Raw genomic sequence first — 27,196 nt, 5'->3', positions numbered from 1 at the left:
GTAAACGTGTATAGCCTAACTACATAATTTAAAACCAAGTGCTATCTCCAAAATCGTGAAAGATTAATACAGGTCATATAAGATAAAAATGTACATTTAAAATACGAGTAGTAGAGGCACCACACAGAACTTTAATTCGAGGGGTAAGGGTTAAGGCCTACTTGTTTCCACATTTCTCAACAGCTGATTTAAACCCACCGCACAGTCTGTTCAACTTAGTACCGTATTCACTGTTTTCCACCAATCATAATTACTTTTTGAAATTTCCTCATCCCTTTCTTATCAGCCGTATGGTAATGCTTAATTGCCCTACCTTCTATCACATTCATTTTTAACTACAACAAAAACTGGTTTGTGATCACTAATATCTTCCATTACTTCAATTTTCTCTATAGAGCTCATCCAGTTTCCCATTACCTGGTCCAGAATATTCTTCCCTCTAGTTGGTTCCATCACTTTCTGATTCAGCAGTCCATCCCAGATTAACTTATTTGCCATTTGTTGGTCATTATTTTCTGAGTTGTCACTTCGTAAATTGAGATCATTACAAATTAAAAAATTTAACCTTGTTCCGTATTGACTCCAAAATTTAAAATTATAACAGCTGGGGAGATCCACCAAACCAATAGTGTTCAAATATATTTACAAAAACCATAGTACATGTTTTGGCTCCCAAGAGCCATTTTCAGCTGTTATAAACTGTCTGAATTAAAATAGCCATAAAGAGGACAACATGATGATGTGCACAAATATAATAATAAACATTTGAAACAAGGTTTGACACATTAAAAAAAAACTGCATACCCAGTATGTATCAAGCACTTTCAACTTGAATCTTAAAGTTAGTTTGTGTCCAAATTAAAATATAAAATTGAAAGATTCCATTTCTTCAAGTGATGACAGTCCAATTAAAAAATCTTTCTAAAGTTAAAAAGAAGTCTCTCCTGCAATATCCATTAAAAAATTTCCATTTCCGTGACCCTTTAATGGAAGAGGGAAATACTCCTCCAGGTTGAACCCTAAGGCTGTATTGAATTGTGAGGAAAACATGTACATCATTTTGTTCGTTTACAGCTGACTCCCGTTTTAAGTAACCTATATAATACATCCCTCCCATGACCCCGATCCACATTTCATTCCTTATACTCTACTCCACATTTCCCTTTTCTCCTACATCTGCACTCCTCAGCAACAGTTCCCTGTCCCTCATCTTCTCCCTGTTTTACTACAGCAGTGACTCATACCAATTTCTCACCACCAAGCAATCCTAGTGAGGGTCCCAAACACTGGAACCTTAGTCTAGCTGGGGGTTTTACCAGAGACTTATATGCCCTCTCCTTTACATCCTTACTACAACTCCTAAACACCCTCATAACCATCTGCAGAGATCTGAAACCCTTACTTACAATCCCATTTATGCGATTACCCCAATGAAGATCTTTCCTTATATTAACACCCAGGTACTTAGAAAGATTTCCATAATAAACTTTCACCCCATCTATGCAGTAATTAAAATTGAGAGGATTTTTCCTATTTATGAAACTCACAACCTGACTTTTAACCTAGTTTGTCAACATACTGTTGCCTGCTGTCCATCTTACAACATTATCAAGATCATTTTACAGTTGCTCTCAATCTTGTAACCTACTCTATACACAATAACATCATCCACAAAAAGCCTATATCTGATTCCTCTTCTTTACTCACATCATTTACATATATAAGAAAACATAAATGTCTGATAATGCTACATTGAGGAACTTCCCTCTTAATTATTACAGGGTCAGATAAAGCTTCTCCAACTCTAATTTTCTGAGATCTATTTCCAGAAATGTAGCCACCTATTCAGTCACTCTTTTGTGTAATCCAATTGCACTCATTTTTGCCAGTAGTCTCCCATGATCCACCTATCAAATGCCTAAGACAGGTCAATCGGAATAAGGTTCATTTGACCGCCTCAATCCAAGGTATCTGCTATAACTTGCTGGAATCCTACAAGTTGAGCTTCAACAGAATAACTTCTCCTAAACCTGAACAGACTTCTATCAAACCGGTTACTAATTTTGCAAACATGTCTAATATAATCAGAAGGAATGATTTCCCAAAGCTTAAATGCAATGCATGTCAAACTGACTGGTTGTAACTTTCATCTTTATGTCCATTACCCTTTCCTTTCTACACAGGGTCTACTATAGCAACTCTCCATTCATTTGGTATAGCTCCTTCATGCACCCAATAATCAAATAAGTACTTCAGATATGGTACTATATCCCAACCCATTGTTCTTACTATATCCCCAGAAATCTTATCATTTCCAGCTGCTTTTCTCCTTTTCAAGTTCTGTATCTTATTGGAAATGTCGTTGTTATCATAAGTAAATTTTAATATTATTTAGTATTAGTCACCTCCTCTATCTGGATATTGTCCTTTTAACCAACCATCTTAATATACTTCTGGTTGAACACTTCTGCCTTCTGTAGTTTCTTGCATACACACTCACCTTGGTCATTAATGATTCGTGAAATGTCCTTCTTGGAATCTCTTTCTGCTTCAAAGTATGTACTTATCCCCTTCCATTTCTCAAAATAAATTTTTATTACTGCCAATTATGATTGCCATCATCTTATTCCTTTTTTTGCTATTTTGATTTACGTCGCACTAACACAGGTAAGTCTTATGGCGACGATGCAACAGGAAAGGCCTAGGAATGGGAAGGAAGTGGCCGTGGCCTTAATTAAGATACAGCCCCAGCATTTGCCTAGTGTGAAAATGAGGAACCATAGAGAACTATCTTCAGAGCTGCCAACAGTGGGGTTGAAACCCACTATTTCCTGGATGCGAGCACACAGCTGCGCGCTCCTAACTGCATGGCCAACTCGCCCGGTCATTTCATTCTTAGCTGACTTCTTCACTACATTCAAGTCCCTAGTGAGTTCCTTCAATTTCTCCTTCCTTCTGCAGCCATTCCTACCTCTATTTCTTTCCAGCCTGCACCTCTTTCTTAGTCTCTTCACTTCTCTATTATACTATAGTAGGTCTATACCATTTCTTACGACCTTTAAAGGTACAAACCTGTTTTGACATTCCTCAGCAATTGCTTTAAACCCATCCCAGAGTCTGCTTACATTTTTATTTACCATTTTCCACCAATCATAGATAGTTTTTTTAAACTCCCTCATGCCTGTTTTATCAGCCATATGGTACTACCCAATATTCCTACTTTTAAGACTTTCCTTTCTACCAGATTGATTTTCAATGATGACAAAAACAGCTTCGTGATCACTAATAGTGTACCATATATTACTTTGGTTTCTCTACAAAGCTCATCTGTTTTTACCAGCAGCAGCTGTAGAATATTCTTCCCTCTAGTTGATTCTTTCACTTTTGGAATCAGCTGTCCTTCCCATATTAACTTATTTGCTATTTGTTGGTCATGCTTTCTGTTGTTCGCATTACCTGCCCAATTGACATTTGCTAAATTGAGATCTCCTGCTACAATCACATTCTTTTCCATATTCTTTCCCAAACAGCTGATTTCCTTATCAAATAATTCTGAACCAGCGTCAGCACTACCCTTTCCTGGTCTGTACACTCCAAAGACATCAAGTTGCCTATTATCTTTAGACAGGAGCCTTATACCTAGAATTTCATGTTTGTCATCTTAAATATTTTTGTAGCTTACAAATTCTTCTTTCACCAGAATTAATATTCCCTTCCTACCATTCCTATCCTATCTCTACAATACACATTGCAGTTCTGTGAGAAAATTTCTGCACCCATTATATCATATCTCAGCCATGACTCAACTAATATTACATCTGGTAAGCATATATCTATTAAATTGTTAATTCTATTCCTTCCTTTGCAGTACTCCTACAGTTCAACACTAACATTTTTACGTCATCTCTACTTGACTTCTGGATCCCTGTACCCCTATCACTGCTCCCTAGACCACCCCATTTCTCTCGGTTACTACTGCTAAATAAAAACAGCTTTCACTGTTCTGTTTCCAGAATTATGAAGAAGTACGGGATACTACAGGTAAGATTGAAGAATGCAATGGAATTTGCCTGTTCTTCTGCTTCTGCTTTTGCCACATCCTTGTGAGGTTGCGGGTGTAAACTCTTTAGCATGTGGACTGGAGCCTGTTTTTGGTCGGATGCCCTTCCTATGCCAATCCTATGTGGAAGGATGTATACAGGGTTTATCTTATAAACCCAGACCGGGCATTCTATTCTTGTCCTCTGCACTACAGCAGCTGCCTTAGTCCAATGTACGTCGCATGCGGCCAGCCTGCTTCAAGCGTGTATATATAATCTTACATGAAATCTTATCTCATAAAAGATGCTAGAACTATCATCCTTCAGAACGAGGGACTTCATAAAGGCCATTAGGATTTTCTGTACACCAATACGAGAGTTATGACAGTTCACATGACCATTAAGAAGAAACCAGCTGTGGGTTGAATGAACAAACATTCAATGATGCAAGATACCACTCACAATTTCTCACTCTTGTGGCTGGATCAGCAGGTGTTAAACAATGGGCCCGTGTAAACCTGTATGCTTTGTAGCTCTGTGTGCAGAAGAATCTGAAACCGATACTTGTGTTAATTTTGTGAGTGATTCATTTGGTAAACGTTCAAGATCAGATCAAAAATTAGATGTATGGCTTTTCCGGCGTTTGCTCTATTAACCAGCAGGTCCGACACTAGACTCTTCAGAGTGGGATGTGTCAGACCCTACCCACTGATGCTGGGGTGCATGCAGGTGAACTTATCAGAAGCCTATTTATGAGGCACAGTCTGATAACTGCATACGGGAGATAATACTCCACAATGGAACTAATGCCCGCCTAGCAATCCCGAATGGAAATTCTAAGTTCCCATGAAGGAATTAGATATTTTTCCACCAATAGAGCATGTCAAAATCAGATAAAAAAATTAGATGTATGGCTTTTCCGGCGTTTGCTCTAGTAACCAGCATTTTGGTATCCCTGTCTGTCGTAAGATGTGTTCTCAACTTGGTAGAGTGAGTTGGTGACCACGGGACCAGTTACTTATGTCATACTGCTCACGTTCATCTTTCCAGTTTCACTTCACTTCGTCAACTCTTGTTCTTTTCTAACTCCAACTGTGTTAGATTTGCGAGGTCTAGCATTTTTTTTTTCTCCATTTTCACCCCCCCCCCCCCGGGCCCCTTCTCTCTCTTTTGCCAATACCTTCATTCTCGAAGTGTTGGACCTATTCCTTTTTCCCTTTGATTAGCGTTGCCCAGCTGTACTTTCTCTTCAAACTCCACCATCACACTGTTAAATATATTAAAATCTATATGTCAGAACCTATGGAAATATGTTTTGGTTATTTTTTCTTAAGGCAGCAATGAACAAAATGAAATGAACTGGCCACACCACTACATGATTAGATCTTTTGAAACCTTTATCTAGGTGAAGTCTAACACTGCAAGAACAGATTTATAATTATCGTCTGCACATAGAGTTGTGGAGAATGGCTCTGGCATTCTTACTTCAAGATTCAAACTGTTAGCAAAAGCAATCGTCCTTGAATTGCCAATTTGTAGATCTCAAAGATCAATGTTTGTGCATTCAACATCTCCTACCACCTACTTTGAAAGGAGAAATGTCCATTATGAAGGCACAGAAATGTCCCCAAAAACCGTAAAAGAGTAGTTAGTGGGATGTAAAGCAAATAACATCATTATTAAGGCACAGAAATGGAAGTTATTTCTGGTGGCTGGAAGGTTACCTCCATGGAGCCACCAACATTGAGTACGGATTGGTTCTTTGAAGTGGTGGTGGTGGTTTTGATTACTGCTTTAAGTCGAAGTACAATTGGGCAACAATCCCCTATTTTGTTGTTTAAAGGAGCCTAACATGTAAGGTCATCGGCCCATAGGAAGAAATTGACGTATCAGCCAAAGAAAAACATAGGCTACAAAGGGCATGAAAATGAGACTCTTACCAGGCGAGTTGGCCATGTGGCCGTGAGCTTGCATCTAGGAGATAGTAGGTTCGAGTCCCATTATCGGCAGCTCTGAAGATGGTTTTCCATGGTTTCCCATTTTCACACCAGGCAAATGCTGGGGCTGTACCTTAATTAAGGCCACAGCCAATTCCTTCCACCTCCTAGGCCTTTCCTATCCCATCGTCGCCATAAGACCTATCTGTGTCGGTGCGACGTAAAGATCCTAACAAAAAAAATGAGACTCTGTAAGTTTCGCAAACCTAATACCGTCAGGGTTACAAAAGAAAAGAGTTGAACAAGATAGGTTGGATATGACACATGAAAATGAGGACACTGACATCAGTAAGTGGAAGCAATGTCAGGTCTCAGTGGTACAAATTTAGAGTCCACTCCGCAAGGATTATTACAAAATATGTTACTTTAAATGCTGCTATTCTTACTTAAAAATGATTATGGAAGAGAGACGTGTTCCATACACTTGCCAGGGATCAACCCAACCGCCCCTAGAAGTATATTTACTTTTGTAACCTAAAGTAGCTGTCTAGGTGCCATTATCCATTGCTTCTGACAAGAATCACGGGCATTGGCTGACGTTACCAACCATGGCAAAATAAAAAAGAAAGACTAAAGGGGCCTACGAAGTTTGAAAGTTTCATGGAGTCAGATGGTAATCTTACACTTTCTCAAATCCTCCTTTAATATCAAGGCTTACAGCAAGAAATAAAGGACATTTATTAGTTTTAAAGTATACTTGTACAAACAGGCCACACTACCTTTGAGAGGCTCTTTCCTATCGTAGCGGCGCATACTGTCTGCACGGAAAGAAAAAAAGGTACTTTAGTAGTTGTAACCTATCTTTGCACATCCAGGCCAATCTCTGTCATGAGAACAGTGGCCCCTTAGGGGCTACACTTCCTTCGAGATACTCTTTTCTACTGCTGTGGTGCATACTGTCTGCAGGGCAAAGAAAAAAGTATAGCCATTTCGAACCAACAAGCAACAGTTGGCAGCAGTGCTATTCCACTTAGCACTACTTTCCTCAGTGCTAGTGGAAACCTAAGTATTAAACAAAGTACAGTCACTTCGTGTGCGCCACACAGTGTTGCCATGTGTTACTAACATTGTGGAGTAGCCTCTAGAGCTTTGCCAAATCAGCTTAGGGCCCTATGTATACCAAACCACGCTCCCAAGTTCCTGGCATCCCTTTTAGTCACCTCTTACAATAGGCAGGCAATACCATGTGTGTTATTCTACTGATAGTTCTTTAGCATGTGACAAGATGAACAGTCTCACCACATAGCACGGTAAATTAAATCTACTTGTAAAAGCTCCACTCAAGGTTATTGGTCTACATATGTCATTCCACGCCAAATCTCCAGTGACAGCTCGAAACATACCACATACCAATATAGTTGGTCCGTTGTTGTATATTCCGGTTATAAATTTCCCAGCTAACTCACTCCTGGTTGCCATCGTTTCACCCCAGTGTGCTAAGTTGGGCTCATCAGTTGGTAAATAGCACAGCTACCAAGACGCATGGCTAGTACATATCATGGAAGCCACTGCATAGGCTACTTGTAGCCACCGTCAGTGCCAATGCACTATGAGAGACTTTGTCTCATTTTCAAAAATTGATGTCTGCCTGGCCATCAGATGATAAAGACTACTCATTCAGAACAAATATTTCAGGTTCCTTATGGGAATCAACATCTTTATCACATACCACATAGTCAAGCATCTCTTCCCTTTACTCCCAAGTGTTCCCAGCCCAAAGTTTGCAACATTTTCATAACATTACACCTTTGTCGGAAATCACCCAGAATAAACCATGCTTTTTCTTCTAAATTTTTCCAGTTCTCATATCAAGTATTCCTGGTGAGGGTCCCATACAATGTAGCCATAGCCTACTCTAACTGTGGTCTTACCAGAGACTCATCCGCCCTCTTATTTACGTGCTTACTACAACCCCTAAATACTCTCATAACCGAGTGAAGAGATCTGTAACCTTTCTTAATAAATTTGTTAATATGAATAAGTTACCCCAATGAAGATCACTCCTTATATTAACACCAAGGTAATTGTTTTAGACTTATCTCTGAATTATACAAGTTAGCTGAAGATAAATGAATTATACCGAGAATTTATTCATGTAGACAAAGAACACTGAAATATTTAAGTAAATGTTTAAAGAACCGTAATCACAATATCAGATTTCGTTTCGAAGTGGTCGAACTGTTGTTTCAAGCGTTCGTTTTAAATTGTGTTGTATGGTGCGTACTTGGCATTTGTAATTACTGTACAGATTTAATTTGAAATTGTGTTATTTCTCTAGGATTTTTTCATTAAGGAATTGTGATTTATTTCTTTTTATAATGCGTCCATTGCCTCAAACATATTGTGGAAAAGGAAAAGGTTTCAGTCTCGATCATTTGGTTTTGATATCTCAGTAGAGAACAAAAACATAGCGTTCAGTAAGTCGTAAGAAATCAAATACGGTAAGATTTGTTGATTTTTATTTTTCTGTTATTCTAATAGGAAAAGAAGTGAAATATTTCTATTCTCAGCCTACATTAGGCTGTCTGCATTAAATATTATTCTAGGATTGTTCTTAATGGCAATATATATAAATCAGTTAGATAATTCATAGATTGTTGGGTGGGCTAAGTCTTCTTTTCCATGTATTCCTCAATAGTGTCAATATAGGGAGTAGAGGTGGACTAAACTGTTATTTGCGTGAAACAGTTTCAAAATAACTGTTTCTGATAGCAGCTTTCTTTCTCCTGCCAAATAATACTAATAAGGAGCACTCGTTTGAGTAGTATTGAGTTTAGTGGGTTCACTATATACAGAGTCCGCCCAGATGTGTTAGTAACACGAGGGGGAAAATAACCTTAGATGTTAGGCCCCTGTAAACAACAAGCATCATCATCAGCAGCAGCAAGTAACAGGAGGCATCATGCAAAGTAAGCTAGAAGAAGCTAAATCAGAACTAGAAAATGTTAAAAAGTAAGCCAAATATTTATAACCCTGAAATTCAGTGCAAGAGAAGTAAAGGTGCGGTGCATTCTTCAAATTGGAGGAAGGCGGAGAGCTTGCACAGGACATATGATTGTGATGAATGTTTGACATGTAAATCTTAAGCCTACTTATCTTGCACTGAATTTCAGCAACACATGCTTGCTTCATAAATTTTATCTATAATTCATGTCTTGCCTTAAAGTTTATTAATTTGGACTGATGATGGTCTTTAGTAGCTGGCCCCACGGCGTAGGGGTAGCGTGCTTGCCACTTACCTGGTTGCCCCGGGTTCAATTCCTGGCCAGGTCAGGGATTTTTACTTGCATCTGAGGGCTGGTTCGAGGTCTACTCATTGTACATGATTAAAATTGAGAAGCTATCTGAACGTGAGATATCGTCCCCGGTCTAGAAAGCCAAGAATAGCAGCCAAGAGGATCCGTTTTGCTGACCACACAACACCTCGCAATCTGCAGGCCTTCGGGCTGAGCAGCAGTCGCTTGTTAGGCCATGACCCTTTGGGGCTGTTGCGCTATGTGATTTGGTTTTGAATGGTCTCCAGTAAGACTGAAACTAGTTTTAACAAATAAGTTATATGTAACTTTTTTTGCCTGTTGTTTTATGTCGCACCGACACAGATAGGTCTTATGGCGACGATGGGACAGAGGAGGGCTAGGAGTGGGAAGGAAGCGGCCGTGGCCTTAATTAAGGTACAGCCCCAGCATTTGCTTGTTGTGAAAATGGGAAACGACGGAAAACCATTTTCAGGGCTGCCGACAGTGGGGTTCGAACCTACTATCTCCCAAATACTGGATACTGGCCGCACTTAAGTGACTGCAGCTATCGAGCTCGGTATGTAACTTTTTAAGGTTACAACTAATAGTATTGAATTAGTGGAAACCTTTAGCTTTTGTTTTACATTATGTTGGGCACTTTAACATACAAGTTTGTGACGACAGTAACTGTTGTACGAAAATTCTAAATAAATACTGCAGATCAAGGCTAGCAACTTCAGAGGAGGAGCACAAAGTTTTTCTGTTTGTAGGGGATGCATAAAGATACATGTCATTTCAGAAATAAATGTAAATGAGGGAAGATTATTGTTCACAATTTTGTTTCAGTGAGAGAAAGTTTGATTAATGAACTCACAGACAAGCCTCAGATGTAATGTCAGATCTAGTGTAATCGAGTAATATGCATGCTTTTGAAATAAATGATCATATGCATGGAAGTGTGTTTAATTTCTCTGTATGTTAGAGAAAAATTTCGTTGTTATGTCCATGTTGTCAGTTTTTGATATTAAGCGATAGGAGAATCGGCAAGTGAATTTCAAAGAGTGAAGTTAACTCGGAAAATGTTTGATTGTCAGGTGTGCTGATAATTATTAAATTTATGTCATCAAGAAATAAACCTAGCAGTGAGATAGAAATTCAGTAAATAGGTGACATCGTTGAAGGAGTAATTAACACAGTGAGAGGTGATCGTACTAAGTAGAATGTTACAGATAGATGTGGATAGAATCTTTATTCAATGCTACAATAATCTAAGGAATAAGATTGTAATACTGAATGTAGCAGAATGCATCGAAATCTTCGATATGGATAAATTAATGTATTGACAGGCCTTGGGAAAATGATAGTGATATGGAGTTCTTCAAGTTATAGAGATGGCTTGCATGGCCATGGTCATTGGTATGTGTAGGATAGCATTATTGAATGTATTAATGATAGTAGGAAGCGTGTGTGATCTCCTACCATCAGGACTAGTGTAATATCTGGCGAGGCTATAATTAAAATCCCAAGGATTGTTATAAATGTAAGCTTATGCGTAGTAATTGTCCACATCATCATTTAGTAAGTTGGGGAGTGTAGTGAACATGATCCCGTCGAAAGAGAGACATCATGAGGGAATGTTTTCGGTGTTCGAGACCCAGGAATTGTATATTGTAGGTTCATATCAGTCTTAATCATAGTTGGTATGCATGACAAGCAAGGAGTGTTTGATTGCCGAGTGTCATTGTTGTGTACTTGGGTCTGTATGTGAGACTGACATTATGTTTTCAGGTATTGTGAGTGCATTATGTATTATATGATGATAAAATTTGTGTTAAATAACTTGTGTCCGTGATTGATTGAAATCCACGTGAAGGATTCTATATGTGATTTTAAGATAACGGGTTGTGCATAATATGTCACTTAATGCAATTCATTTAACCAAATATTAGAGTTTAGTTATTAGTAATCCCCTAAATATTCATGTAGAGATTGGCTGGGATTTAACCACAATGTTTTGCAGATATGAAATTAGCTACTCGTGTGTTTGACGCAAAATAAAATACAAGTTCACTTCGATGTATGCTATCCTTCCACGTATGTTAAAGCCAAGAATTTAGATGTAACTTTCATCTTGATTCCAGTAAAGAACTCTGGACATTTACTAAACGCAGTGAAATTGAGAGTTATTGAGTTCAGGATTTGGTTCTGCATATTTTTTTAATGCCTTACTGTTTGGAGATATTTTGAATAAATTAGGAATTTGTTTTCACTAACTGTTGCCCATTATTTTAGTAGATAGCTTCACCCATTTTAACCCTTTCAGACCGTGTACGCACAATTGTGCAGGTTCGTATTTTATTTATCTCTGAGCTTATTTGATGTTTTCTTGGCGCTAGACTGGACTGCAATGCTTGTGCACGACACGTAGCATGTACTTCAGTTGTTTTTATTTAGCGCTTGACCACCAGGGGGCAGGAAGAAGAGTTTAAAAATACAGTTCATCGGCAAGATGGCGGGAAGCGGTAATGCCTAAAATAAGTATTTATTTATTGCATTCATATTAATCTATAAGCTCTACTGAATATCAGAATATAATCAATGAAGTGTGTAAATTGTTTAGTGTACGTAAATTGTGAACTTACAACATCGTACTGATACCAATTGGTTTTGAATGTTGTAACGCACAAGTGTGCGGCTAGGTTTCCCTGCAGGCAATGCACACAAGAGTGCTGGGTGCTGCCACCAAAAGGATTGTTCAGAATTCTCAGATCACCGAATGTGTCGCATGTCAAACTTGAATCCTGAAATTCTGTTAGCCCTAGCTATCACCCAACTTAGAGCCTGATTGTCCGTCTCTATTTGAAACTTGACATGCTCTAGATTAAGGTGGAATTTTTCTAAGGCAAAGAGTATGGCGAGTCTCTCTAGTTCATATATGGAATATCTGACCTCTTGACATGGCAAGGTACGAGACTCATAGGCGATGGGCGGCCTTCCAAGTTCAGATTCCTGTAGAATAACCACAGTGACAGAAGATGAAGATACGTTGCTCTCTACAATGGACTTCCTAGAAAAATCCGACATATCCAAGATAGGGGCATTGCAGAGGGCTAATTTGAGATCCTCGAAAAGAACTTGTTGAGGAGGACCCCCATTTGAATTTGACACATTTCCTGCCAAGAAGATTCAGGGGTGCAGCCCGATTAATGGGATGAATTTTCTAAAGAAGTTTACCTTAACTGATGTATCTAGCAACCTCTTTAACATTTTTGTGGGGCTTGAAAACACGGATAGCCTGAGTTCTTGATTGGTCTACCAAAACTCCATCAGGGGAAATACAATATGCCGCAAGAAAAACATAGATGGTTTAGCAAAAGATACTTTATACTCGTATTTCTATTACGGATGTTTGTTACTTTTGTAGGCATACTTACTCCACAATAATTCAACAATGTATTTAAATTTCATTCTGTTATTATAAAAAATTGGGGTACTTAGTTAATATGATATACACTTTATGAATAGAAGATATCCTAGATTAATGATGTACACAGATTTAACTGGCAGATGCACAATAAACTGAATTAAAAGACAATAATTTTAACATAGCTTCACTTGAAGGGGTGATAAGTAAGAGATTTGAACTAACTTAAATTGTACTTCTATAGTCTGCAGAGACAATTATGTAGATATACCAGCTTGCTGAGAATGTACATGATATTTTAAAGAGTAAGGTTATGTTCTCTTTGAGCAATATTACATCTTATATTGTATGTACAAATTAAGACTAAATAATAGAAAACTAATTACCTGAAAATTTGGGTACATGATTTTGTTGATAATATGATTGAATGTATGAATTGAGGATATCCTAGTTAAATGATGATCTACATAGACTTAACTGGCAGACACACAATAAACTGAATTAGCATAAAAACAATAATGTTAACATAGCCTCACTAAATGGGGAGATAAGTAACTTAAATTGTAACTGGATAATCTGCCTGTTTCTGGAGTAAAAATATACTGGTATTTAAGATCATTTTCATGCAGTGTAACATTAATGACGATTGTATTAGTTTATTGAAATTTTGCCCTACCTTGTGGTTAAGTTCTGTCAAACCCCTCCCAGACTGAAGAGTCGCAGTTGGAAGTTGCTCCTTGTTGTGCAGATGATTGTGTTCCTGGCTATTTTTCTTGATTGAATACTTTTGTAGCCAGTTCCCATGCTTATGTGCGGCCAGTATCCAGTATTCGGGAGATAGTGGGCTCAAACCCCACTGTCGGTCCTGAAGTTGGTTTTCCGTGGTTTCCCATTTTCACACCAGGCACATGCTGGGGCTGTACCGCACTTAAGGTCATGGCCGCTTTCTTTCCAGACCTAGCCTTTTCCTGTCCCATCGTCGCCATAAGACCTATCTGTGTCGGTGCGACGTAAAGCCACTAGCAAAAAAAAAATTCCAGCTGCTTTTCTAGCGTTCAGCTTGTCATTTTTTGTATACATCTTTATTGTAATATATATATTTCTGTACTTCACTAGTGTTAGTCACACTTTCTAATTGGATATTATCCTTATGTTCAAACTATCTTTATATACTTCTTACTTAATATTTCTTGCATCTGACTCTTCTTTAAAATGCCTATACATACCTTTCTATTTTTTTTTTCTTTCTAAAATGCGTATGACTGCAAATGATGCTTGCCATCATATTATCATTAGCTGACTTTCTTGCTAAAATCAATTTTAGAGTTTCCTTCAATTTCCCTTACTTGCACATTTCCTAACCCTATTTCTAGCTTTCCACATTCTTAGACTATTTCATTTTTCAGATATTTTGGGTCTTTATCATTCCTTACCACCTTTAAAGGTACTTTTTTTCCATACTCCTCAACAATTGACTTAAACCCATTCCTTTTTTCCTTTACCATTTTCCATAGATTATAATTATTTAAAATCCCCTACATGCCTCTCATATCAAAACTGTGACACTGCTTAATAGTCCTACTTTTACAATCTTCCTTTCTATATCACATTTATTTTTATGTACAACTAAAATGGCTCTGTGATCAATCATGCTAAATCATCAGTTTATCTCTAGAGTTCATCCGGTTTTGTCAGCACCATGTCCGGAACGTTCCTCATTCTAGTTGGTTTTATCTCTTTCTGATTCATCAAAAATGTTGAACTTAAATGAACTTCAATGAGAAATTGAAACATAACTGTACACTGGTGTGCAGGTTGATGCGTTCAGTTTTGTTCACACCTGCGCAGTGAAAGTTTTTGAATTGTTCATCGTCTTAAATGACTTACGAAGGGAGATATTCAATAAATTTCCAATTTGTTTGCAATCATTTAAATAAATGCTAGGAAAACAACAGATAGGGAATCTGCCACCTGGGTGACTGCTCTAAATGCAGATCAGTAGTGATTGATTGATGACTGTACAAAAATAAATACAAGTGCAATTTATACACCAATTAACTCACTGACTTTGTAAGGAACCATATTGCCTTTAAGAAAACACTACTCGATGGGAAGGGGGCACATTTTCACTATTGTTCTCTTGAAATTTGCATAAGCAGTTTTTATGGTGTCTCTTCGCACAAGTCCATTGGAACCTGAGTGAAGTTCCTTGACCACACTTAGTCTCCACTGAAGCAGGGTTAAATTGTCCTCCTTGATAACTGCCACTGCTCCAAGGTGTATACTGGGTTGCTGGGAGGCCCACTTTGGCCTGTTTTGTAGTTGGGTTAAGTATTCCTTTTGCCATCTGGTCCAAAAGTGTTGTACCATTTGCTGCAACCGTTTCCATGCTGAAAGTTTATTGCTAGGTACAAGAGTCAGATTGGATTCAGGAATGGAATTTAAACTGTTTCCGGTAAGAAAATGACCTGGAATTAAGGGTTGACGGTCAGCAGGATCTGAGGATAGGACTGTAAGTGGACAAGAATTTAAACAGGTTTCAATATGTGTGAGCATAGTACTAAGCTCTTCAAATATTAATGATGAGTTTCCGACAACTTGATGCAAATGATATTTGACTGACTTGATGCCAGATTCCCATAATCCTCCAAAATGGGGTGAATGAGGTGGAATGTAGTGCCAGTTGATACCCTTGTTTGCCAGATTGCTTATAGCTTCCTCTTGATGCTGCTGTGATGTCATGAATTGGTGAAGATCTTTTAATTCTGTATCAGCTCCAATAAATATAGTAGCATTGTCACTGTAGATATCTGCGGGCTTTCCTCTTCTGGTTACGAAAAGGTGAAGTATGGCTAAGAAGGCATCTGTGGTAAGACTGCTGACTAATTCCAAATGTACAGCCTTTGTCATGAAGCAAAGAAATAGTGTGATGTATGTCTTGATATGGACATTGCTCCTCTTGTTAATTGGGCAAAGTAGAATTGGACCTCCATAATCAGTGCCACAAACACTGAATGGATATACTGGTTGAACTCTATGCTCAGGATACTTAGCCATGAGTTGAAGGCTAGTTACGCCTTTCTATATGTAACATGTTACGCATTTGTGCACTTGCTGTCTGCCTACGTTTCTGCCATTCAGAATTCAATAACGTTGACAAAGGTTTGCTAACAACAATTTTGGTCCTGCATGAGCCTGTTGTAAGTGTTGATGTTTGACAGAGTTGTCAGGTGATGTTTTGATGGTAATAAAATTTGGTGTTTTATTGTGGCATGTTCTTCAATCTACCACCAACTTTAAGTACATTATCGTGTAGGAATGGACAGAGATTTTTCAGCTGACTCTTCCTTGATACAATGCCTTCCTTCTGCAAGTCTTTGATTTCCTCACTGGATGACTCCACCTGAGCTATGTGAATGCATGAAATTAATGATGACTGAAGTTCTTGAACTGACAAGGGTCCCATTTGTTTATTTTTTGGCTGTTTGGAGTTGTGAATGAATCTGCTGCAATATGCCAGAACTCTGTAGTTTTGTCAGTGAAGAAAATCTTTCAATGATGTCATTGGCTTTAGTGACAAGTAATGTTGCTACTGTTCACTATACCAATTTGGTGTGACAACTTTCATCGTTGACTAAGGACAGGTTGAGCTGAGGCTCTGACAACCATGATGGACCTGGACCACCACACTGTGGACTGTTGTAACTCTTGAAGTTCAACTCCTCGAGAAATCAGATCTGCAGGGTTTTGATGAGATGAAACATAATACCAATATAAATGGTCCGTTATTGGACATTATAAATTTTCCAGCTAACTCATTCCTGGTTGCCAGCGTTTTGCCCCCGTGTGCTAGGCTGGGCTCATCAGTTGAAACATGGCGCCAATCTTTGACATTAAGTAACAGCTGAATTTCTGCCACCCTGTTGGCTACAAATGCTTTTAAACTTGGCTACAAATGTTTATCCATGTGACAAAGGAGAAGCCAACCGTGATAAAACAATGTATATCTACAATTGAGTTTCATTCATTTCAAGATTTAAAATTAGAATAGAGTTTTGAATTAATTGAGCCAACAATGCAGCTGCAAGCAATTCAAGCAGAGGGAGTGTATGCTGTTTGACTGGAGCCACTCTGGATTTTGAGCACAACAACTTAACACTTATTTCCCCTTGCTGATTGACAGATCAAAGGTAGATGCAAGCTCCATTTGCTGTTTGAGAGATGTCTGAGAAACCATACACTTGAATGTTAAAACACACACCTGTTCCTAAAACATGTCTATCCAGCTGAATGTTTTCAGTGTGTTTCAAATGGCTCTGAAGCATCTTCCATTCTGTGGCTAAGTCTTCAGGTAATGTTTGATCCCAGTCAAGTTTGTGTAACCACAATTTCCGGAGAAACATTTTGTAGGTTATTATTAATGGGCTGATGAGTCCTAATGGATCAAGAATTGAAGCTACTCTTGATGTAGTGGTGTGTTTTAGTAATGTTACTCTTCCCTGGGATGTGTTTGATTCTGTTTGCTACTAAGAATAATCCTAAAGCTTGTATGGTGTCATTATTATTCAACTGAAAAGGTAAGTTAAATTTTCTGTCTTCAGGTGGAACAGCAGCAAGTATAGCTTGATGATTTGAGCACCATTTTCTGATGGGAAAACCACCCTTGTTGAGTAAGGCTATGAGTTCATTTTGCAGTTGTAATGTTTCGGCGATGTTGGACGCACCACACAGGGCATTGTCAACATAAAAATCCCTTTGTAAAACCATTGATGCCAGTGGAAATGAAGTTGCTTCATCTTCTGCCAATTGTTTGAGGCACTGTGTTGCCAAATGTGAAGCTGAAGCTGTGCCATATGTGACAGCCAATTGTTTGTAAGTCTTGATAGCTGTTTGTGGCGATTCCCTCCTAAGAATTCTTTGCAACTGCATGTCATTTTCATGAAACCGAACTTGTCTGTACATTTTAGTGATGTCTCCAGTAAATGCAATGTTATGTGTCCTGAATCCCAATGCAATGGAATAAAGGTCTTGTATAATAGGCCCTACTAACAATGTATCAGTAAGTGACATTCCAGTAGTGGTTCTGGCTGGTGCATCAAAAACTACTCTGACAGATGTAGTTGTGCTTTGTTTAAATGCTGCATGGTGTGGCAAGTAATAATGTTCAGAATCATCTGTTATATGTAGGTCTCCCTCCCTCATGTGACATAACTGTTCATACTCGGACATGAAGTTTGCATACTGTTCATGCAATACTGGATTTTTTTAAAAATTTTGCTTCCAGTTCATTAAATATTTGTGTTGCCATATCACGAGAATTGCCCAAGGGTGTGAGTTTCTTTACGAGGTAACCTAACAATGAATCTTTCTTTAGGAATGCGTATGGTGTTTTCCTTGAAGTGGTGTAAACACTGTTCCTGAGTTTTAGGTTTGGTGTGCAATTCTTCTATTTCCCAAAACTCATGAAGTTGTATTTCTAGTTAATCTTCATTTTTGACAAAGAGAGAAGTGCCTATGTTGCATGCGGGATGGCTGTTTGACTGAGGGCATTTGCCAGAAATTATCCACCCAGATCAGAGTCCTGCAATACCAGGTAATCACCTGCACGGTTTTTCCCATCTGCCTTGAAAATGTTAAAAAAACAGTTCTGCACCAATGATTAATTCTACCTTAACTGGACTGTAGAACTTAGGATCTGCTAGTGTGATGTCACTAGGTAGGTTTCATGATTTGTAATCTAACTCAGTGGAAGGCATTTCTCCTGTGATGGCAGGAACCAGTAAACAATTTATGTTAGTGTTAGAACCTGATGCTGTGGACTGGAGGTGAATATCCACACTGTGTTTCATGTTTGTGAAGAGTTGTTAATGCCTACGATATAAGGGATGTCTTCTTTATATTTTAAATTCAGTCTGTTGACAGTGCCTTTAGTGATGAGATGAGTTTGACTATTGTCGTCCAAGAGTTTTCTAACCTTATGAAACTTACCACACCGGGCGAGTTGGCCGTGCGTGTAGAGGCGCGCGGCTGTGAGCTTGCATCCGGGAAATAGTAGGTTCGAATCCCACTATCGGCAGCCCTGAAAATGGTTTTCCGTGGTTTCCCATTTTCACACCAGGCAAATGCTGGGGCTGTACCTTAATTAAGGCCACGGCCGCTTCCTTCCAACTCCTAGGCCTTTCCTATCCCATCGTCGCCATAAGACCTATCTGTGTCGGTGCGACGTAAAGCCCCTAGCAAAAAAAAAAAAAAAGAAACCACTGTGATCCTTGGTTATGACAGTAACTGTGGAGAACGACAAATATGATTTGTTTCAACTACATGAATGTTCATTCTTGGTAGTTGTGTGAACGCTAGCAAATACCACCTTTTTGTTACAAGTTGTTCTGTTTGCTGTACTAAACCTGTGTTTTTCAAGATGCAGTAATGTGTTACGGGCCTTGTTGCATTTGCAACAGTGACTGGATGTACACTCTGACATTTTATGTGAAGCTTTAGGACAGTTTAAACAGAGTTTTTTGTCATGAGCATACTGAATGTGATTTGACAACTTGAGAAATGCTTCACATGCAAAAAGTCCTGGTGTATGACCTTGTTTACAATAAGAGATAGTTAATGCATGCAACATGTGTATAGGATGACAGTTTCTTCTTGTGTGAGCTTTCTTTACTACCGCACACCTTGACTCTGCTGACAGACATTTGCATGCTTTCAAGGACTTGGCAACGATGTTCAAAATAAGATGTTAATTGTTTGGGGGAGGCATTTTTGTTAGAGTCTGCTTCTAGTTCCCAGCCCCTCCTGGTTTCATAATCAAGGTGATCAACAATATGTTATGACAATATTACTTCTTTAACAGGAGTATCTAATTTCAATGCTTTAAGTGCTTGTAAGTTGCTTGAGAATATGCCAATAAATTGCCTGAGATCTTCAGCAGTTTCATTCTCCACTGTTACAATTATTAAGATTTCTCTAACATGCTATAAGTGTCCCTTTTTGAAACCGATCACATAAGAGGTTCCAAGCTACCGTATAGTTTGCTTCTGTAGTTGGAAGGTTCTGAGTTAATGCTTTAGCTGAACCCTGAACTGCTCCTAGTAAGTAGTAAAATTTCTGAATGGATACTAGACTGGAATTTTCATGCGCCAATAGTTTGAAATTATCTTCAAATGACATCCAATCTTAATAGTTACCACTAAACATGAATAGTTTAATTGCGGGTATTTTCATGCGACGAATGTGAAGTATTACTTATGGTACTATCGGCATTTTCATGTTGGTCCGGCGACAATAATACCTGCATTTTTGCCTTCAAACTGTACACTGTGTCATCTACTTCACCTCTCTCTACACCATAATCTCGTTTACTATCTTCTCCCTCAAGCTGCCATTGACTAACTCGTATTTGCTTTCTAAATCAACACTGTACGTGCATCATGTCTGACCCTAATTTCTGCTAGGTTTTGAGCAGTGTCATACTTTTTGATGAAAGTTTTGATTTTTGTGATTATACACTTCAGATAACCCCGTTGCTTGATTAGGTTTGCAATTTCGTTCTCATCCATCATAAAGCACTGGCTCACACAAATGTAAATAATCCAAGGAAAAGGTAATTAAAAGGAATCTGACCTTGTAAACTAAAGAGTCCCACATTGCAGTGCATCATGTTTCACATGCTTCTCACTTTTACCGTGCAATATCGGGGCCCAGAAATGGACCAAAAAATGTTGCAATGACGAAGTGAATGCTGTAGCACACATGTTGTAATACTAAACAGGGGTGATTACTCTGGTAGTGGACTGTAGTTTGGTTATGTACATGATTAGATCTTAGGGCCGAGTCATTCAACAATATTACACGTAATAAAACTTTTATTTCAATTATTCATGATTAACAAAATGCACAGAAACTATTTACACCTTAAACAATAAAATTAAATGCCTGGATGGCTATTGATTGATTAAGTTTAAGGCCCTGTGGCCATGAATGCGTGTCTAGATGACACATTGTCGCTTGATCAAGTCTGTCCTGTAGGTGCATTCTGGTCACTCAAAATGAAACACTGACAAGAGCGTGTTCTTTATAAATTTTCTGAGAGGACAAAACTGGTACCTATTACTGCTTTTCCTACATTGTTCATATAAATATGGGGATCTACCACTTTGCCGTTACCCTTCACATTCCCATATACATTCTTCAGTGTGTGCCTTAACATAATTCCTGAATAACACTATATCATGGTTCCCTTTTTTCCACAAACTTTCTCTACATGCCTAACAGTGGAGTCCTCTATGACCAGAGCTCGACCTCATCCATTTCATTAGATCTGTTCCCCTTTTGGTGTCATATCTTCCCCTGGCAGCTGAAGAATACACTTCCCACTCTTTCTCCCTCTTGTTACCCTATCCCACGTCCTCCTACCTATCCTGTACTGTATGTTTACCTTTTGTATCTTGTCTTTATTTTAGGCCCTGGCTTTGAAGAAAAATGTAGAGGATAAGAATGGTAGGAGGATGCCAGGCAAAATATGGCAAACAGCAAACAGATATGTGTGGGATGTTAGTTATCTAGAAATAAAAATGTTTGTAGAGTATAGGGTGTCAGAGAGCATACAGACCCAGTGTTCAGTATTGAGCTATGTGAGGAGTAACATAATCACGATAACACACGTTTAATTAAAATACTGGTTTATTCAGCATAACAAATCATACTATATATCTGTAAAAGTCACCTCTTCAAGTGCACCAGCTTACTACATCTCGTACAATCTGTGACTGACATCTAACTGAACACACACATTGAGCAAATGTGGCACAGCTGACTGAGTCCACAGAGTAAACAACATAGTATACAACACCAACGAGTAAAAGCTCCTTTCAAAGAGGCCTCAATATGAGAGAACATTGGTCCCTAACATTCAGGGTGTGGCCTAATCACAGAGTATTTGTAAAATTCGCTGATCAATGCATCTGATGTTTTTGAAATGACAAGCCGTGCCCCAGTGTACATTCATGTAAATGTGGACGTTGGTGAACCCAATATCAACAGTCAAATAAAACTACAGGCCCTTGGTCTATGAAGCATTGACCTAAACAACAACGATATATTATTCTTGCTTATGTTTCAGTGCAAAGTCATTTGAAGTCATTTATTTTGCTGTGTGAAATGGACTTTCGAGGAGAGATCAAAGAGGAACCAGTCTGGCTGGATGCAACTGCAAATACACATGTAAGTATCATTCCAGATAACCATATAGTGATTAGAATTTAGCCCTTATCAGGCAAATAAGTTTGGCTGGTTATTGTCAGTATAGCACATCTCAAAGCAAATACTCTGATGAAGGCCATGTTTCCGTGAAAGTGTTTGGAGAAGAAGTGAGTTTTTCATCAACCAAAGGGATGTGTCAGGAGGTTGCACATAATCTCCAGGGGAAAAGGAAGAGGAGTCAAATCAGGACAAAAAGAAACTGTCTGAATTCCTAAGGAACAAGCGATTGCCCAATCTCATCACTGAAGCTTCTGCCATCAAAAGAAGATGGAAAATGTACTTTCGGAACTTCTTGAACATTAATAGCATCTACACACTGCAAATGAGGAATGTATGACTTGGAGGGATGATTTACATGATTCACAGAAATAGAAGCAACACTGAAGGAAATGAGAAATGAGAGAACCGCAGGGGTGGATGAAATAAGTATAGGAATAATTTGAGCTGCCGTACACCTGGAGCAGGAAGAATAACATGTGACATACAGGGCATATCTCCAGATTTGCTATTATTAGCATCTCCAGCATTAGAATGGAAAAAGTGGCTGAACATTCGCTATTTGCTAGACGGCAAATTGTGAATGCACAGCACCTTGATACCTGAATCACTGAAATGGCGTAGCTTGTGGACTGCTCTAGTTCTGCTGTTTTGAGCACATGCAATGATGGGCAGATAACGATGCATCTTCCAGCGATGTGTTGACAGCAGCTAATTGTTGCCAGAGTCTAGTGGAATCTGTTGCACATTGTTCAAAGCAACTGCAGGGCCACAGGTACAGTGGTGATGACCAGGTCAATGTTTCTCACCAACAGCCGGCCATGATCGTTAAGGCATTGAAGTCCAGCTGGTCTGACACCGTAGTTAGCCCGTTCGTCGAATGTCGGCAGGGTAAGGGAGGGGGTGGTATATGATTTGTAATCATTAGATTGCATGCCAAAAGTCTGGATTAAAGTGAAAACCTCCCCACAGTGCTCATATGGACTGAGGGCGTATGTCACTGTTGATGGTGATTCATCCATCGGCTTTGAGCAGACACCTTGGTGTTATTCAACAGAACTAGGGTACATGCCAACACCATGTTTCATTCATCATCATCACCATTCCACATCCAGACATTAAGGTTGCCTATAGGCATCAAATAGAAAGAACTGCACCAGGTGAGCCGAATATATCTTTGGACACTCCTGGCACCAAAAGCCACACGATAAATAATTAATTCATTGACCACTGCTGCTCATGTTACTGTGGAGTTGAGGATCCAGTTGTACCACTATGCTGACTGTACTCTGCTGAAGCAGTGCATGAGGTTGGCATAAAATCATCGCCACTGGACCATAGATGATCGAAAAAGATTGCTTCTCAAATAAATCTAATTTCTATTGGACGCTATTGCATTTGGTTGAATGGTCGGGTGGAGATATGTTGATAGAGGACGTTTTCATGGGACACAGTGGGGCCCACTATTCTGGTACATAATTCGCTCTGTGGTATCTGGACTATTCATGTGAACACTGTTCCCTGATAGTGACAGCTACTTCCAACAGCATAATGCAACATACCACTCCGTCAGGAAATGAACCTCATTGAGCATTTGGAGAAGCGGGTTCTTGTTTCGTCACTACCATTCATCAGTTTATGCCACCTGGATGACCTGATGTTGCATTTGTCATACCAAATACCCCAAGATATCTTCCGCTACCTCAATGAATCGATGCCTTGCTGAGCGGCTGCTATTTTGTGAGAAAAATATGATCCTACATTGTATTAGGTATAAGGTCATAATATAATGGCTCATCCACCAATGAATGCTACGCTTTATGTAACCAATAGGCTTCGCACATCAACCAGTGTAAGATGTCACACTATTGGCTGAGTAGGATCACGATGTTTGTAATCCACCAATGAACGCGACGGTTTTGTTGCATCATGCATTGCATGTTTCTTCTTCGTATTTAATTCACAAAGCAATGTGTTTCTGTTAAGGTCATTAAACTTGCAAAGTTCATGTGCATTTAGTTGAATAAATAAGTTCATATCATTGCAAAAGGATAAGCAGAAGTGACGGCAGTTTTCGTTGTGTGAAAAACGTATAATACTTGCGGAAGTAGAGAAAGGCGGAAATAAAGAGGAAGCAGCGAAGAAGTATGGCATTAGCCCGTCAACACTTTCTACTTTTTTAAAACAGAAAAGTAAGATAGGGAAAACATTGATGGTGATGCCCTAGGTCCACAGCGTAAGAAGATAAGGACAGCCGAGTACAAGGAGGTGGACTAAGCCGTCTACATGTGGTTTGTGGAAATGCGGGGTAAAAACATTCCAATAAATTGCCCACTGTTATGTGAGCAGCCATTGTTACACAGTAACAATAGATATTGTATGCTTCCCTCTGTGAGCAGCCGTTGTTACACAATAACAATAAATATTGTATGCTTCCCTCTATGAACATCTACTGTTACACAGTAACAATAGATATTGTATGCTTCCCTCTATGAGCAGCCATTGTTACACAGTAACAATATATATTGTATGCTTCCCTGTATGAGCAGGCTTTGTTACACAGTAACAATACACTGACTTAGCAAATGTCATGGGATAGTCACCTAATAGCGTGTGGGGCCTCCCCTGGCCCTGCAAACTGCAGTGAGACGCCATGGAAGTGAGTCGACAAGTCCCTGGTAGTCCTCTGGACGCAGCTGACACCAAATCCTGTGCAGAGTGGCCGCCAATGCTGGTCCTTTCGTGGGTGCAGGATCTATGGCACGGAGCCTGCGTTCCAGGACATCCTAGACATGCTCGATAGGGTTCATATCGGGGCTCCTGGGTGGCCATGGTGGTCGTTGGACCTCTGCTGCATGTTCCTGGAGCCATTCCCGGGCGACGTGGGAGCAATGTGGCGGCGCGTTATCATCTTGAAACACCGCAGAACCGTCTGGGAGCTGAAAGGCCAAAAATTGGTGGAGATGGTCTCGGAGCAGCTCAACATACCGCGTACCATTCCAGAACAACTAGGGGGCCCATTCCATACAAGGAAATTGCATCCAGACCATAACAGACACCAGCGCCCTGGACCACACCTTCATTGCTTCATGTGGTGTACGCCATACACGGTGCCTCCCATCAGTATGGTGCAGTTGAAATCGTGATTCGTCTGACCATGTCATGTTACACCATTTTTCCAGTGTCCATCCCTGGTGACTGGCGAAAAATGTGCGTTGTTGTGCCCGATGATGTTGGGTTAACAGTGGCACCCATGTGCGGCACCAGATCCCATACCCCATAGAACTCATGTTCCTACAGATTGTCCACTGGGAGAGGTGTGTTGAATTGAGCCGTGATTTGTTGCGTGGTTGCCTGTCTGTCACTACTGACAATTGGTCTCAAATGTCGCCGGTCATGGTCATCAAGGGTGGCTGGACGGCCGGTTGTTCATCTGTTGTGGACGATGACATCCGCATTCAACCATTCATGATACCCTCTGGATACGGTTGATCGTGTGAAGCCGAATTCCTGTACACAATGGCTGCTCATACAGGGAAACATACAATATCTATTGTTACTGTGTACCAATGGCTGCTCGTAGAGGGAAACCTAGAATATTTGCTGATATTGTACAATGATAGCTGCTTGCAGAAGGATGTAACGAAGGAAAAGTATTGTATCCATTCTTATTGTGTAGCAGTGGCAGCTAGTAGAGGGAAACCAGAAAATCTATTGTTTTAGAATCTACAGGCCCATTCAAGGAATAGCGAATAGAAGGTGAAATCAGCAATTACTGTGCCATTGTGCAGGCATCAAGTCATACTTGTTTATTACAGTGCAGCATTGGAATTCTAAAACATATTACTTCAATCTGTTCAGTTTTCTTTTCTCCGTAATATTAAGAAAAAAAGGTACATTGTTAGTATAACTGTAACAATCGCTGCTCACAGAGGAAGGCCTTGAATTCGCTATCCATGCAAAAAATCTTCTCAAGTCATGGTATCAAGATGAAACACATTCCACAGGGACAGACAAACTGAAGCCTCTCATAATTGGGAAGTTTGGGCAGCCAAGGTGCTTCAAGGGGGTGCAACATCTGCCCTGTGAATACTGGCCCAACTCTAAGGCATGTATGACATCTGTCCTATTCAAGGAGTGGCTGTTGGACTTGGATTATTGGATGAAGGCCAAAAAGAATAGAATTCTTCTATTATTCGACACTGGCTCTTCACATAGTTGTGTGCCTCGCAATTTGGATCATGTAAAAGTTTTATTTGTGCCTCCAAATACAACTTCAATTCTGCAGCCACTGGATCAGGGTATAATTCATGCAGTAAATATCACAGCCATGTTCTTATTTTGAGTCTCATTGCCTGAATTTGAAATGTAATTTAGCTCACATCATCTTATTATGCTTTTGTTTCTTTTCTAGGATGCATACCCAGGTATTGCTGTTGATAATGACAGTGTTGTGAAGGTTGAGTCTTGGGCTTCCGTTATTCCAAAGGTAGAGAATGTTGCATTAGATCCAAGAACTGAAGATACCATGACAGTGGTAAGTTCTTCATTGCTTCTCAAATGTGATTTATCTTCATGTGTATTTTCTTATCCTTTTTTTACTTTCATGTTACCATTTTCAACCGGAATTAACTTCTTTCCAGTAGTTAGTTTTAGGAGTGTATGTTTTCAAGAACAATGTTTTTTTGTTTTTTTGTGGGGGAGGGGGATAAGAAGGAATTGTATTGCAGAGCCAACAAGGAACACATACTTAACGGCATTTGGTACAGTACTTTACATGTGTGATTGATAAAAATAAGGGGAATTGCTGCAATACTCCCCAATTACCCAACAAAATTAATGCCAGTGACAGTGAAAAACTGCATTGGTCAGTAGTGAAGAATTACAGCTTGTTATAATATTTGGAATTGTTATAATAATCTTTTGTATAGAATTAGGAGTGAGAGTGCAGTTGTATTTTACATTCGTGGTAGATGATGCTAGAAAAGTTTAAGAAGTGTTCTGCATTCAGTCTAAACACTTTGGTATATATTTAAGATTCCTGTGCTGTGCTATAGTCTTTAAGCTTAAAATACTTACATGACCTGAGAAACATACTTGCTCTACTCATAAACATATTAATAAACTAGAATATTATTAATGAAATAAGTCAATAGTAATGAAAACATACTTCTGGCTAATAAATGATGGAGGTTGTACCTGTGAATGTGCCACTGATGTACCCTAATATTGTAA

General features: G+C 39.2%; 1 protein-coding gene across 2 annotated transcripts in view; it reads left to right on the top strand.

Moving 5' to 3' along the window:
* Window positions 1-27,196, top strand: part of LOC136865928 (zinc finger protein 25) — a 260,844-nt gene that overhangs the window by 170,764 nt on the left and 62,884 nt on the right. Inside the window, exons 1-3 of one of the 2 annotated variants that reach the window (XM_067142477.2) lie at window positions 8,344-8,478; window positions 21,825-21,925; window positions 26,376-26,498. In XM_067142477.2, coding sequence (XP_066998578.2) covers window positions 21,863-21,925; window positions 26,376-26,498 — 186 coding nt within the window. In that variant the 5' untranslated portion in view covers window positions 8,344-8,478; window positions 21,825-21,862. Of the gene's footprint in view, window positions 1-8,343; window positions 8,479-21,824; window positions 21,926-26,375; window positions 26,499-27,196 lie in introns of those variants that run through there. The other variant, XM_068226562.1, reaches the window with a different exon arrangement.

Source organism: Anabrus simplex, chromosome 3, assembly GCF_040414725.1.
Source record: "Anabrus simplex isolate iqAnaSimp1 chromosome 3, ASM4041472v1, whole genome shotgun sequence".
Lineage (NCBI taxonomy): Eukaryota > Metazoa > Arthropoda > Insecta > Orthoptera > Tettigoniidae > Anabrus > Anabrus simplex.
The sequence above is the reverse complement of the archived record's forward strand: the minus strand, read 5'-3'. Positions and strand labels throughout refer to the sequence as shown.